The sequence below is a fragment of the Ctenocephalides felis genome, unplaced genomic scaffold (assembly GCF_003426905.1).
Source record: "Ctenocephalides felis isolate EL2017-DRISC unplaced genomic scaffold, ASM342690v1 CF-g0.4_SCAFFOLD_01170, whole genome shotgun sequence".
In the NCBI taxonomy this organism is placed as follows: Eukaryota; Metazoa; Arthropoda; class Insecta; order Siphonaptera; family Pulicidae; genus Ctenocephalides; species Ctenocephalides felis.
Genome location: NW_020537324.1, coordinates 49,049,871 through 49,065,081, shown reverse-complemented (window position 1 = coordinate 49,065,081; position 15,211 = coordinate 49,049,871). Strand labels below are relative to the sequence as shown.

General features: G+C 28.3%; 1 protein-coding gene across 1 annotated transcript; it reads right to left on the bottom strand.

Moving 5' to 3' along the window:
* Positions 1-31: 31 nt before the first annotated feature.
* On the bottom strand, positions 32-14,952 carry LOC113367344 (period circadian protein-like). The gene is made up of 5 exons (XM_026608955.1): positions 14,948-14,952; positions 14,597-14,683; positions 404-585; positions 212-334; positions 32-144 (listed from the first exon to the last, which is right to left on the bottom strand). The coding sequence occupies exons 1-5, from the start codon at positions 14,950-14,952 to the stop codon at positions 32-34; spliced, it is 510 nt and encodes a 169-aa protein (XP_026464740.1).
* Positions 14,953-15,211: the final 259 nt, after the last annotated feature.

Genomic DNA, 15,211 nt, shown 5'->3' with positions numbered 1-15,211 from the left:
ATTAGCAAAAATTATCATATCGTAAAAAAAGTTATATAAATGCATAGTCCACAATTCGTACATCTTCATTTATATTTGGTGGAGTTTGGGATGTAGTATCTTCTCCCGGCGTTTCAGCAATCTTCTCCAAAAGCGTACTGGAAGCTAAAATGGAAATCAGAAATTCTACTAATGATTATTTAATAAAATGTTACATATCGTAAATTCTCACCAATTGGTTGTTTTTCGACATCAGGAACTGTAGAACTAAATTTATTATCTACGCTCATAAGCAACGGGGCATTTTCTGGGATTGTGACAACTTGGGTTTCAATTGTTGTACTCTGCTGTGCAACTGTAAGCAAAGGTAACCATCAAAACAAAATTCTCTATACGATAATCTGAAATACGATTAGTATATCACCTGAATTTGGTACGATTATCGAAATATCCGGAGCATTTTCGTTATCTGCGATTGACTTATCGGTTACTGCAGTCTTTGGGGGTTTTATTTCAGTGACTTCGGTTTGAGAAATAGGAGTCAGCTTTTTCTTTTTATGATTTTTATCTTTGACATGTTTTGTTTGTTGAATAGGGGCATTGTTACTGCAATGATAATAAACAAAAAATGCATTATTCGACACTCAAAATGTTTTATATTAGGCTTTCATGGTTACCAGTAAGGCGCTTACCACAAGGCTACAAATAACCAATCGATTTCAATGTATTTCAATGGAAATTTTAAAATAATACGTTTCCAATATTCAATCAAAGTGGAAAAGTAAGTATTGTTAATAAATTTAGTAATCTATTTATTCTCTAATTAATCGTGATTCAATGTTATGGGAATTAGTATGGCAACACATGAAAAGCACACAAAGTTTATTTAAGTTTAGTTAATTATGATGTAATGTATAACGACAATAATTCTAATTTATTGCACTTGTATGATCTGCAAATATCACGTGTATTAATCAAGTGTGAAATCTGACTTGGACATAAGATGTTATAAATATAGTATCAGATGTAAATGTTATTCTGAATTACTAAAATCACGAATATTTGCATAATTTATATAAAATATAGTCATTAACTAATTTTTTTATTCAATGATTTTTTTTAATCAATGTAAATCTAAATAAACTCTGCCTTTGTGTTGAACATCTTAATAATTGTATTTTGATAAATTATGTCTTATTGAAAATAAATAGATAAATATAATATACTTAAAGGTTTTAGTAATAACATCAATTTTTATGTGTTCTTCAATGATTTAGAAAAAAAAAATTAGATGCATGGAAAACGTTCCTCAAATGGTAGGAAACATAATATACAATGCCAAATTATTTCACAGTTGCAAAATTTGATCTACTTTTGTTATTTTAAATTGCGGTATGGTCTTACTTCATTTTGTTCTTACCCGACTAAATGACAAACTAAGGAAAAATAATTGAAATACGTTTTCAGCTAAAAAATTTGTCAGTAGGGGAAGTAGGGATAAAATGACACGGTGTTTTTTTTAGTTTTTTTAATTTTTAAGAAAGCAGTTCACAAATAAATCGTTTGGTTCTCTTTAGGGCATCAGCACATGAAACATGATCGCACAAAAAACAAATCATACATAAGACCTTTGCAATAAATGCAAGTCTCCTCTTTTCACTGGTGGATCTTTTAGTCTGTTTTTAGAAGTAATTAGAGTTGAAGTTAAAACTATAATCTTTAACAGGAATTATTTCTCTTTTATTGTGCTTTGAAAGCACTACTATGTAGTTCTTTCAAAATAGTACGTCGTCATTTTGTCCATTATATGAAGTGATAAAATATTAATAAATAATCAAAATTTCATCGAAAGCTCCATAATTATGATAAAATTGATAAAAATCACTGGTACTTGGCGTTCATAGATTTTCATAGAAATAATTACAAATAACAATAATGAATTGGTCACCAAAAAACTTGACAAAACCACTTCCACAATAAACTTTTGAATTTGCTGAACTCGTATCAATTACTACGACAAGACTGTGGCAATGACGTTCAACGTCTGACAGGATTGTGATTAAGATTTTTTCATGTTATACAGTTACTAAAACTAGACAATTTTTAAAAAAGGCATTGTGTCATTTTGTCTATATATAACTTTCTGTCAATATTTTCCCTATAGTATAGTAAATGATATAGTAAATCCTTGTTCATAAATTTTATTATTAAAACTAATATTGAAAGAAGTACAATAATTATGGAATTTCGGTAACTTTTACAGATGAATATATGGATTTTCGTCAACATTAATTATCCGTCGCTAATTAGAAATTATTTTTTTTTAATAAATTGTAAATTATCTAAGAAAAATTATTCTGAAGTCAGTTTTTACGTTAATGACTCTCTCTCTCTCTCTCTCTAAACTATACTTTACGTTTTACAAGGATCAAGGACAGCTTGCAATTATTCAGTAATACTTGATCCAAATTTAATTATTTGAAATGCCATAGGTAATACAGTACTTTAAACAGCTATTGAACTCTAACTTCGCATAAAACCAGTATATTAGACTCGAAACGTAGGCGTCTCAATTAAAACGTTTCCATACTGCTTGTTATTAATTAAATATCGCAATTTAATTAGTTAAATAACTCGGAATTCGTTTCTAGTAGGTTTAGTTACGCGATTATCGTTGTGTAATCGAAATTGAGTTAACGCATTAACGTTTTCTACGTAAATATTATGATGTGGAAAACCAATTACTAGCATTGTATAAAAACACGTGCTTTGATGTGGGTCAGTGTACAACAAACTCGCGTTTGCTCAGGATCACATGAAATATGTAACACAATGTTTCAAATGTTGCATAAAACTGTTATGTAAAAAATATTCTCAGCAAATAAGTATCAAATAAGTTATCGAATATATATTACATCAAAATTCTTGTTACCATATTGTTTATCCAAAACATTCTGTTAAAAAAATTGCGGCTCAATTTATGAAATATTGCATTTAATTGCGAAACGTTAATGCGAGCTATATCCATTTGGTATCATTTTGAAAAATAAAAAGTTACATCCAAAACTCGAAATTTGGACCCTTGACAAATCACCTAATGACGTCTTTAATATACGAGCCAAAGATAGCTAATACGCATATCTTTCAAGAGCTTTTACCAGCAATACTAATACTACCAAAAGCTAAATATTTTCTCAATATAAATCAGATAATTTATTAAATATTAAATATTTACTTTTTCTGTTGTAAAAAATAAGAGCAAAATTCTGTTTATATTGCTTTATATTAAGAAGAGTCCTGACTTGATACCAGGACGGCAAATCAACCAATTAAACATAAAATTGAAAGAAAATTAATGCACTTCAATGTTAGAAAGAATTTATCACCTATATTACTTAATACTTTCATTTAGTATATTATTAATTATTTAAGTGGCGCTTAATTTTGTATTAAATCTACTATTATATTGAAATTATACCATATCTATATATTTACTATATTGTTCTGAAATGATTATAGGGAAAATGAATTTGATAATATTGAGTTTAAGCTTTAAAATTAATTATTATCTAACAATATTAGTTTCTTGAAAACTTGAAAGCTATTGTTTGAAGAATAATTAAATTATCAAATGATCGACAACATGATCATTTTTTAATTTTAATTAAATTTGGGTAAGTCTAACTTTTCTGTATGATTGGTGAATTTAAAGTCAAACGTCAGAAGGTCTTTGTGACGTAACAGTGGATGAATTTTCAAAAGTAATATATAATGCATACAATGGTTTTGATCATCCTAGCATCACATATAAATTAAACTTTGCAAAAATTTGATCAGAATATGTTGTAGTTGTTAAAAAAGTTGAAATATTAAATTTTCTCCATTAATTAACTAAATAATTACACATGTTCACAAAAAAGTTGACTGGATTGAGTATGCGACATATGTTTTCTAATCTATTTTTCACCACTGAACAAGAATCTAAAATTTTATTGTCATAATACTTAAAATTTTATAATTTCTTTCGTTAGCAGGTCCTTTAATCTCTAAATGACCTGGCAATGGATTTTTTTCTAGGCTTTTTACATATCAGATAAGTATCTTTCTGCAGCTTTCAGCAGTAATTTGCAAACATATTTACCCCCAATAGCTCCTAGATAATTTGCAGAACATGTTTGCAGTTACCTCAAAAAATGTTTGCAAATTAGTGCTGGAAGTTGCAAAAATACCGAACTGAGATTTAAGGATTAAAAGCCCAGGAATGGATAGAAATTATGGAAATTTTAATAATCATGCAAAAAATTCAAGATCGATAAATTTGTTTTTTTTTTCATAATTTTTCTGCTTTTTGACCTCTTATTTTGATCTTAGATTCGTGTTTAGCAGTAAAAAATACATAAAAAACATAGGTCTGTGTAATTATTTAATCAATGAAGAAAATTTGATGTTTTTTTTTTTTTAATAACGAACCGGATAGAAAATTGTCAAATCTCTTATCACAATATTATGAACTACGATGTAAAGTTTACTTTAAGGTGAGAACCGCTTATAAGTTTATAATTCATTTTATGATCTCTTAACTCATGATCTTTGAAGATTTTTGTTTTTTCAATCTCATTATATAATCCTTCATCATTTCGATATAAAGTAATAGTAGGTAATTCTTCTTTCACGTCAAGGATTCGCGTAAAATTCGTCCTTGAACTGCGTCGTTGTCACTATGCGACTGTTGTTTTTATTACGCTCATCAGAGGTTCACGTGTCCGTACACGTGACCCGACACGTTTTGGTCGGGGGTGCGCGGTCAGGAGGGATACCACGTTTTGTGAAGCACGCCAGACCTGAGAAGCTTCACAAATCCATCTAATACAGGCGGAAAACAACAAGCTAATAGACAGACACACCCTTTCTTCTAGAACTTGACGGGAGACTAGGCTAGGTGAAGTTTTTATTTTATTCGTCACATTTGAAAAAAAATCTATCATCATTCTAGAAAAACTTTTTTGTTCCTCTGAATTTCTTTATTCTAGATGCAAAAGAAGCTATCTTATATAACATGAGAGGGTGAATCGCTAGATCAATTCTAAAATTTTTAAAAGCTGTAGCTTTTCAAGGTGGCCGGCATGTTCGGACGTATTTTTAACTTCCCGTAAGGTAAGGCAGGGTAACCGATTTGAATGGTTCAAAGAGCATTCGTTTCCTATTGATGAGGAGACGTGCTGATTAGTTTTTGACGAAGATATGTTTAGTGACTTTTGAGGTATGGAGCATGGAGCAAAAAGGATCAATCGATTTAAATGATCGGAAAAACATTCGATCCCTAATGATGCGGAAAAGTGGTGATTAGATTTTGGCAAAGGAAGGTAGTTTTTGAGAGAACTAAGCTTCCGATTTGAATGATTTAGAAAACTTTCTGCTTGTGTTGACAAAACGGTTGCTTTTGGGGAGATAAATTCTTTTTATTTCAAGTTTTTCAATTAAAATTTTTTTTTGAATATCGAAAAGTAATTCGGATTTTAATTCCAATTATAGCTAAAGTTCTAAACATCACTCATATACTTCAAATAAATAGTTTTAACTTTTCAATTTGGTTTATATTATACATATAATTATAAATATTTGATACTGTTCTTCATTTTAAATCCGATTAATTAAGTTTATTTAATTTTTACAAAATAAGAATAAAAAAATTACATTGTTCATAATAATCCATTTGACAACATTTAATATTCATCGAATATTTCATTAAAGTACGGGAAGTTCCAGCAGTTAAACCGGACGGTTGCTATCCTGTATAGCGGATTTGGATCGGACTCACTTTTCTCACTTCTAAAACTAAAGTCCGCGTAACAACATATGTAAAATCTTGTTAATTTTATGTTTTTCAACGTCTCAAGTCATTCTAAATTGTTTGATACAAAATTTGATTCATCGTCAAATTAAGCTATTTGATGAAACACAATTCGGAAGCTTTTGTTACTAGTCTTAAAGCAAAATGTAACATACAATTAGTTTTAAAGTTTGTTTGATAGGGTAAAGCGGGGTTTATAGGTTCGCGGGTAAAAAGGTCTACCGCCAGTATCTTCGGCGTAAAGTTTAACAAGTAAAAAAGTGATTATTAATTTTGGCAAAGGCAGGTCCAGCCATTTAGAAGATACAGAGCTAAATGTACTGCCAAATGTACTAAATCTATTTGAAAACATTTAATATTTCTCAAACATTTCCTTACGGTACGGGAAGTTCCAGCAATTTGCTCTTAGCACGATATAGTTTATACATAGTATTATTTTGTTAAAAAAAGTACTCATGAAATTTATATTTTGCATTGGTTGAATAATAAAGTTATTTTTTTGTAAAATCCCTTTAAAATTAAAAATGTGGCTGTCTCATTTTATCCCGCCTGTGTGGTAGAGGGGACCATGTAACAAATTTTGGTAAAACAGCAAACAAATACTACAATGATGAATTAACTGGGAGTTATACTAAACATAGTCAAATAATTGTTTGTTTGATATGTGTTATTTGTCATGATATCATTGGTTTGGTTTTCAGAACATAATTGCTCAAAGTCAAATGGGACCTTTGTGCCCCGTCCTACCCTACGACATTTCAAAATATGTATATATGTGATATATATGTGTATATATGTGTGTGTATGCGACATTTCAAAATATGTATATATGTGAACCAAAATTTGACATTTTCTCGACCTTATCTTAAAACGGGTTGATACCAAAGAGATGTCTAAATCTTAAAAGCCCTTCAATGTAACTCGGAAAGAAAGCCTGGTGATTTCTTCGTAATTAATGGTCGAAGTTTTTTTTTTACAATTTTGATAAAACGTTTTAGTCTTAACAAACATCCAAAAATTATATATGCCTAGAAAAGTAGTAATTATAAAAATGCTTGCAAATGCAAGTATGGAGTAATATGCCCTAAAATAAATTATTTTTTGAGAAAATTCAAATATCACATTTGAATCAAACATTTTCAATATGTGACATATGGTCGAAAACTATAGTAATTACTGAGACGCATGCACAAACTTACAGATTTTGCAATATATGAAATAATATTTATTTTTACATAATAAAATCATCTAAGAATAATAGGTAAATATCACAAAATAATAAAATATGCCAATTAAAATTAAATAACGCAATTGATAATATCTCATAAAATATGCTTTGCGCGTAATAAAATTTGCTTAAACTGCAAAAAGTTCAATAAAATTTCATTTATAAATTTCAATAGAATTTCAACATTCGCATATGCTTGAATATACTTATTATTTATTGATGGAAATATCTATACAAATCTGATGCATATCTGTTACGACGCAAACTTCTAACAATGCTAATAGATAACGATTTTCCTACAAGAAGACTGTGATTGCGTAATAACACATTTTGATGAATCGTTGTAGGAAAAATTTGAAAAAAATATTAATGTGATCAATTTTATGTCAAAATGCTTTTTTATTATTTAATGTATAAATCAATAGTAAGAATATTCAATTTTTGTTATTAAGGGCTCATATCTTCTATTTTCTTTAATTTATAAATTACTATATAAATAATATCAATATAATAATATATTTAATACACTAAGATAAGTTATTAATGGTGTGAAAGATTATTCGTTATAACTAATTTATATTTCAAATATTTCTACCATTCACGTTTTTTTTTATTTTTTGGTTATTTTATAGCCCAAAAACATTGGATTCGTTTGAAGGCCTGAAGAATTTATAAAACCTAAATAAATCGATTTCGGAGTTACATGAAAAAGGCGGTCCAAAAGGAAATTTGGCAGTTAAGCATTATTTGAATCGTCAAAATTGTAACATAAATTTTGTAACTTAATTTTTGGATTTGGTGTCATCATCTAAAGCATTCCAGAACTCATTCTGGGCAGTTACCAATGGTACAATAGTCAAAAGGGTTTTAACTATTTTTTTTTTATTTTGCTAACAAATAAAATATATACCTGATTTCAAATGTTCCAAAAGTTTTCTAAAAACAAGTTTTAGAATATTTTAAATGATTTTTTCCGAATTATAAAAAATTTTGAACTCACAAAACGATTAAAATTGTTCAAAAGAATTAAAATCCAAATAATAGAGTTGGACCGAAATACTTAATAAAATTTCAAGCATGAATTATTTCACGCAGTCGATTAACTATTTAATTCTTTCATAGAACAGAAAATTTTATATAGATAACATATATACGAGTATTTTATGAAGTATTTGTTTAATAAAATATATAATGAGTTTTATAAGTCAATTTCGATTATTTTTAAAAAGGTCGCCGTTTATATATTATTTCTAATTTAATTTTTCAAATTAAGTGTTCGTATTTTCTTTCACAAAAAGAATTATTAATCAAGTCTTATGTTTTTTGAGTGTATTTTTGAGTTTTTTTTAAATAATATGTGTGTTATATCCACTATGTATTGCGTTTATCCATCAATGGTTCAATTTTGATCGTATTATAACTTTGATTTGTTGATGTTCAGAACTTCTATCATCTAATAATTTGTAATATGATATAGATATTAGAGATGTTACGTAATTCCATCTCTACTAGAGTTACCTCCATTATACGACAATTTTCATGAAGATTCGATTTTTGTAGTTGACAATATAAAAGAGATATAATTACTAATGGTTTGTGCATTGCGACCTTTCCGATTTCTAACAAAATGTAGTATATAAAATGATAAAGAAATAACAATTCAACATTTATTGTTATCAAGCAGCATTTTGAAAAAATATTGAAGTTGATACATTTGACATTTATAAATTCTTTATAGTATACTTCTGTTACTATGAATTAGTAATCAAATATAGAGTAAACCAAATATGTGACAGATTTTATATTTGAAAATTATCGATCAATAACGGTTATTGATCGATTTCCAAAGGAATAACAAGAATTTTTATTATCGATTTTAGGAGGATTAGAATAACGTACCTTACGGAAAGTTAATAAATGCACAAATGTAAAAATTGGGAGCCATGAAAATGATCAAATATGGGTATATCAACCATTGAGTTACGATCTAAAAATACGACGTAAGGAGAAGTTTCAGCTTAACGAAGCTTACTCATAGGACGTAAGGTTTTCATTGCTGTTAAAGACGAGTCTAAAAAATATTATGAGCAATTGTTTTTTAAAGTGATATGCTATTAAAATTTACACCTCATAGAGTATACGCTAAAAATCTGATACCTTCTGGTCACGGATATTAGTTAAGTATGTATATACGGAGGAGCATACATAAATTCCCTTTTTTACTATATTGTGATCTGTGATACGGTTGTCATCTAGTAATTTGCAATAACTTATCACAATAGATTTCGAAGCTCTTACGTAATGCGAATTCTACTGGAGTTATCTCCATTATTCGACGATCTTCTTAAAAGTGATCGATCTTTGTAAATGACAATATAACAGAGAAATATTATAAATACTTCACGAGTAATGGGTGTTCGTAAATATTAATATTAATTCATTGTTCATTTGTTCATTTATAAAATATTATTTTTTTTGTAAAATGCGACAATTTTTTCAGCACATAAAATAGATTTTTTTTAATATTATCAAAAATTTCAATAAAAAAATAGATTCATTCATGTAAATATGACCAATAATTATTTTTGATAATGAACAAAATATTTATGATTAATCATTATGATGAAAACTTGTAACAACTTTATGTAATTTGAAGAACTTACCAAATTTTTAAAACTTTTGTTAAGTCTGTTCAATTGTGTAGTTGCAGCATAAAGAAATTTTGACGTTCCCTATAAAACTCTGTGAATTTTCTTTAAATCGCGATGTATTTCAAATTCAAAAAATACCGTAACGTAAACTTCGTTTACGTTATTGCGCATTAAATTGCTAATTAAGTTTAATTCTCACAATTCTTTACAATTAATTCAATCATAATTATCGATATACGATAATAGTACAAATATAACCCGATGGTATTTGACGCCATCGATGGTATAGACATTCATTAGCATAGATCTTAATTAATCCATGGTTAATTATATCATTATAAACTCTTTAAAACAAATCTAGCGAAGTAAATTAACTAGAATTTTCCACTAATGCCGATGATAATTATGAGCATACGAAATAGATTATTGAATTCAGTAGCTTTTCATGCAGTTTAAACTTCCCGTAGGGTAAGTTATAGCAAGAAATCGAAAATGAAAATTTTTACATATCTTTAGGTTTTAAGGTTTTCAGAACATTTTGGAATACCCTAAAAAATGATGGATAACTATGTGTAATTTTATAAGTATGTGTGTGTGTTTAAGTGTGTGTATGTATGTGTTCGAATATAAATTTTCTTTTATGATTTCGAGAGATCAACAAATTTAAAAGATTCAAAACGTTGATTGGGAAACGTGCTGAGTAGTATTTGGCAAAGACAAGTCCAGCCGTTCGAAAGATACGGCGCAAAAGAGCAAAAAATTACAATTCAGGTTTTGAGAAAGCGATTTGAATGATTTGAAAAACATTCCACTTGTTCAGGTCCAGCGATTTTGGAGATCCAATAAAATAAGTTTTGAAAAAATGCTATTTGGAAGTCAAAAATGATCATTAGACGTATGTACATCAAATATTTTATAGAGATTTATTAAAAAGTACAAATTTTATTCGTTTAATCAGATACGTATCGCAATTGCTTGAAAAAAATTCAAGATTTTCAAAAAAAATTATAGTTTTTAATTACGGTACGTAAAGTTTCAGCAACTTGCCTTAATGATGTCCCTGGTTCTATAATATTATTATTCAAATATTAATTTTTGTAAAAATATGTATATAAATAAATATATTCAATGTAATAGGTGTAATATTTTATAGGTTGAGTTTTGGGGTGTTTATTTTAGAAAAAATAATGTTTATACGGTTTTTACACAATTTGTTCAGTAATTAATTAAATACAAATATTAGATAATTCAAAACCTAATCAAAACAAATAAAACCAAAATTTTAATAACTATAGCACGTTGCATGAATTTTGCGATATGTGTAAATATTCGACTCAATCAATAAGATTTGAGATTTAGCGATTTTAGATTATTTATCAATCAAATTTCAATATACTTTTCTAGGATCTAGAAGATAAGAATGCATCACTTGTGCATATAGTCGATACATGGGTATTGTGTAACTGATTTGTTTCCCAAGAAGCATCAGACCCCAAATATAAATATAGCTTCAATTTTGATATTGCTGCTGACGAATACGACTCAGAGACGCTTTGCAGAATCATGCTTCAATTTTTAGATCATTTATGAATTTTCTTTTTTTGATATCTGTATGCACTATTATTGAATTAATTATAAGGTGAATACCTGAATGTGCGATTCATTATTCCAAACTTTAATTATTTTTTCTAACTAAACCATGAAACTTGATATTGGCCTATGATTTCTTGGATGTTCATTATGACCATCAACTTTATCATAATGCAAAGTTCCATTAAAATCATCAAACATTTTTTTAACCATTAATTATGAAGAAACGAATCGACCCATTTTTTCCAAAAGCTATTCCAGCTGATATCTTCCGCATAGTCTTTGATTTTGAAAATTGATTTAATATTTTTGACGAAAACATATACTCCTCTCCGTAAGGGGGTTGTTCGGTTTTTTTTTTTTTTTCGATTTTGAGATTTTTGATATTATGAAAGCTAAAAACCTTAGAATTATTTAAAAAAAATCATCTCAATATCTATTTTTTGACGAAGTTATAGATATATATATATATATATATATATATATATATATATATATATATATCTCTATATGTATGATCCTCTGAAACCGTTTTTTTCATCGCTCCGCAAGCTATTGTATGCCAGCTGCTCTCTTTTTCATTATAATACCTCATGCACATGACCTTTTTAATGTGTCAGCATCCTTGAACACCGTGGTGTATTTAGTACATTAAATTAAATGGTGTATTTAGTACATTATATTAAAAACTTTAAATACTTTTTTCTCAAATTGACTATTTTCAATGCGGTGCCACAAATTAAAAAAAAAACTATAAGTCGGATCGACTTGCATTCTTTTTAATTTATTCACCACTGCAATACCTAGTCCCCCTACCTCAAACAACTTGATAACATTACGCAAAAAATTTTTGCGAAGCTTCTCGCCCAAAAAGAAGGCCTTTTTGACACTTTTTTTAAATAGCTGCAATTTTTTTCCTTCTCGATTTTTTTCTTTCATTTTGATAGGGGGACTGGATTCAAACTTCTTCTTCAACGTAGTTTCTTTTTTTTTGTTTCAGGCGATGCGCAACGGATTTATCTGTGGCACCGCAAAAGAGATCAATTTTGCAAGGCCGACTTTGTCGCCCCCTGGTTAAGAAATGACAGCGAAAAAAAAGAAAATTTCGTAATATTCTATGATTTTGTAATACAAATACAAATATATAGACAATGTTGTAAAACCATAAACTTTTGGGTAAAATACCCCCAGGGTAGACAAACCCACATATAATTCACTGTATTTTACACTGTATATATTGAATAAATTTTTATTTATGTCTGTCTGTCTGATTTTGTAATTTTTGTTTAAAAAAACCGCATGTCTCTATGATAAATACATTTCGAGAAAAACAAAAACAAATACCTTGCATTTTTTGTACAAAAAAACAAACAACCGCCTTAAGTAAATTAGTATGATGAGAATGTTATAAAAAAGCAGCAGTGGCAGTAGCTTAGAAAATTTATTCCTCATCATGTTTTACTAATAATAACAGCAGATTCAATTAAATCAAATCCTAAAATTTCAAAGGATTCATCAACAAATAGAATTAGCATATCATGCAAAATTATATTAATACAATCCACAGTAACTTGTATCTATATAACGTGCTTGCATTGTGGCACGTTTCTATTCTCAATCTTTGTCTTTTCTCATATAAACATAAACATGTGATAGCAATAATCACGTGATGGTAAAATGATCCCACATTGCAATATTTTAGTTATATCAAACATATCACCTTCCAATATTTTTAGATAATAGTACTATGCCAAAGGTTTCTATTTTCAATCTAAAAAGCTCATTTTAATTTTATCGTTTAAGAAAAAAACAATATGTAATCTTTAAAAACAAACTGTGTTTCTAGCTCAAAATTGTAATTAACAATCATTTTTACCAATTCGATATTTTGTTCAGGCTAGCATTATACTTGTATACATAAGAAATGTTTTAGTAATATTTCAAAACAAGAATGAATTGCGATTTACGCAGTACGTAATTGAGGTTTCCGTAATAAACTAGAAACTATTTCGCAAATAATAAAATTAAGGGTAGATGCATCGATTTCGCCATCATTGGACCCAAATCCAAAATTTAATAAAATAATATACGAGACGATTGAATTTAAATATGTAGTCTTTCAAATCATGCATATAAATACCAAAAAATTGAAAAAAATAATACACCAAATACATATTCCAGAAATATCACACCCATGCCGTGAAAAAATCAGATATATTTCACAAACACAAACTATTATTTGGTCCACAGTTTAATAAAAACATACTTTTAGTTATCTCAAATTTGTCCATAAACTTTCATAATAAAAAAGCTTAATTCAGTGCTATTTGAATGCACAGAATTGACTGTTAAAAAAAACTATATAATATGTAATTGATAAAAGTAGTGAAAAATGCTACCGTTTTTTTTTAATTTGTTTACCGCAGAAGATCTCCAACTACTTCATAGTTTTTTACATAAACAAAAAAATACTAATCTCCACAAAAATGATAAGAATATGTATACATTGAAATTGCAACATTTTGAATGATTTTTCAAAGAGCATTAAAATTAACTGCAATTCTTGCAACAAAAATTATTTAAACAAACGTAAAGGTACTTCCATAGGACTTTGCTAAAAAAATAATAATTTTAAATAAGTTGCATGCTTGAAAATTCAAACATATAAACAATTCAAGTAATTTCACAAAATACACCTATTAGTTATTTTTCCATCATTCAATACAAATAGATTTCCTTTTCGCTTATATTTTGAATCGCAAGTATATAAATAATATTTCTAAGGCTTATTAGGCTAATAGAATTAGAATTTTTTCATTGAAAAATTGAGCAAGTCGTTGGTAAACTATGTTATATAAACATACTGTAATATGCAATAGACACGTAATGCGTCTCAATTCAAAAATATGATTTAATTTATGCAATTGGTATTAAATTATATAACAATACTAAAATTATTTTTCTATTACGAAATATTACAAAAAACTTTGAGAAACGTGCTATTATGTAACATCAATACTAGGGTTTGCATTTCGAATGATCACATAATGCGGAATGCGCACCAGATGAGGCCCTTTCGTAATAAGAGAACCCGCATTTTTATTTCCTAATTTTTCTGGAGCATATTTGCTGGGATTTGCATAATTACAGAACAATCGAACGCCCTATAAGGATAATATGTAGTGTATCTTGTATCTGAGTTACATGTCGTTTTATCTAAGGAATCAAATAGGGAAAGAATACTGATCCGATTACGCCCATTATTTCAAGAAATCGCAATGATATTGTTCTACGTACCTGCTGTTAGTCAACGCAGACGGCTTCCCTCCATATCCACTGCTGCCACTCGAATTGCTGCCGCTATTTCTCGATTTCAAGCTCGCGCTGGAATTCAAAAAGATAGCTCTTTGAGTATTATATATGAAAATTGAGTATAATATAATAAGAAATACATGACAGATTAAACTAAACAACTGCTATGCCTAATGTTCACAGTAACAAAATTAAACGAACAATACGTTTTATAAGTGTCCTTAATACATTCAATATTCTTGTATTCCTACTTTTCATATTGAACCTAAGTGCCATTGACAATATATATACGAAAGTATATACAGTCAAAATTAACTGCTAACCCTTTGCATTAACTCCATTGTCAGACCAAATCTGTAAGATATAATATAATCCGCAATCAATTTCGGCGTAAAAAATATGCACAGCAACTCCGCGATACAGACACTTATCTCCTTTTTAGACCTATTGAAACTTTTTAGACCGCGATACAGATACATATAAAGAATTTTTAAAAACAAAAGTATGTTCCATATTGAGTAGAGCGAGCTTAATAGGCAAGGTCCACCACAGATATCTCAAAATCAAGTAAATTAGTTAGGAATTTTTTAACAAAATATT

Excerpts from the sequence above, each read along its gene's own strand:
- LOC113367344 (XM_026608955.1), bottom strand. Across the intron at positions 586-14,596 it reads TCTGCGTTGACTAACAGCAG|TAACAATGCCCCTATTCAAC; the intron begins GTACGTAGAACA and ends TTATCATTGCAG. Across the intron at positions 145-211 it reads TGTCGAAAAACAACCAATTG|CTTCCAGTACGCTTTTGGAG; the intron begins GTGAGAATTTAC and ends TTTCCATTTTAG.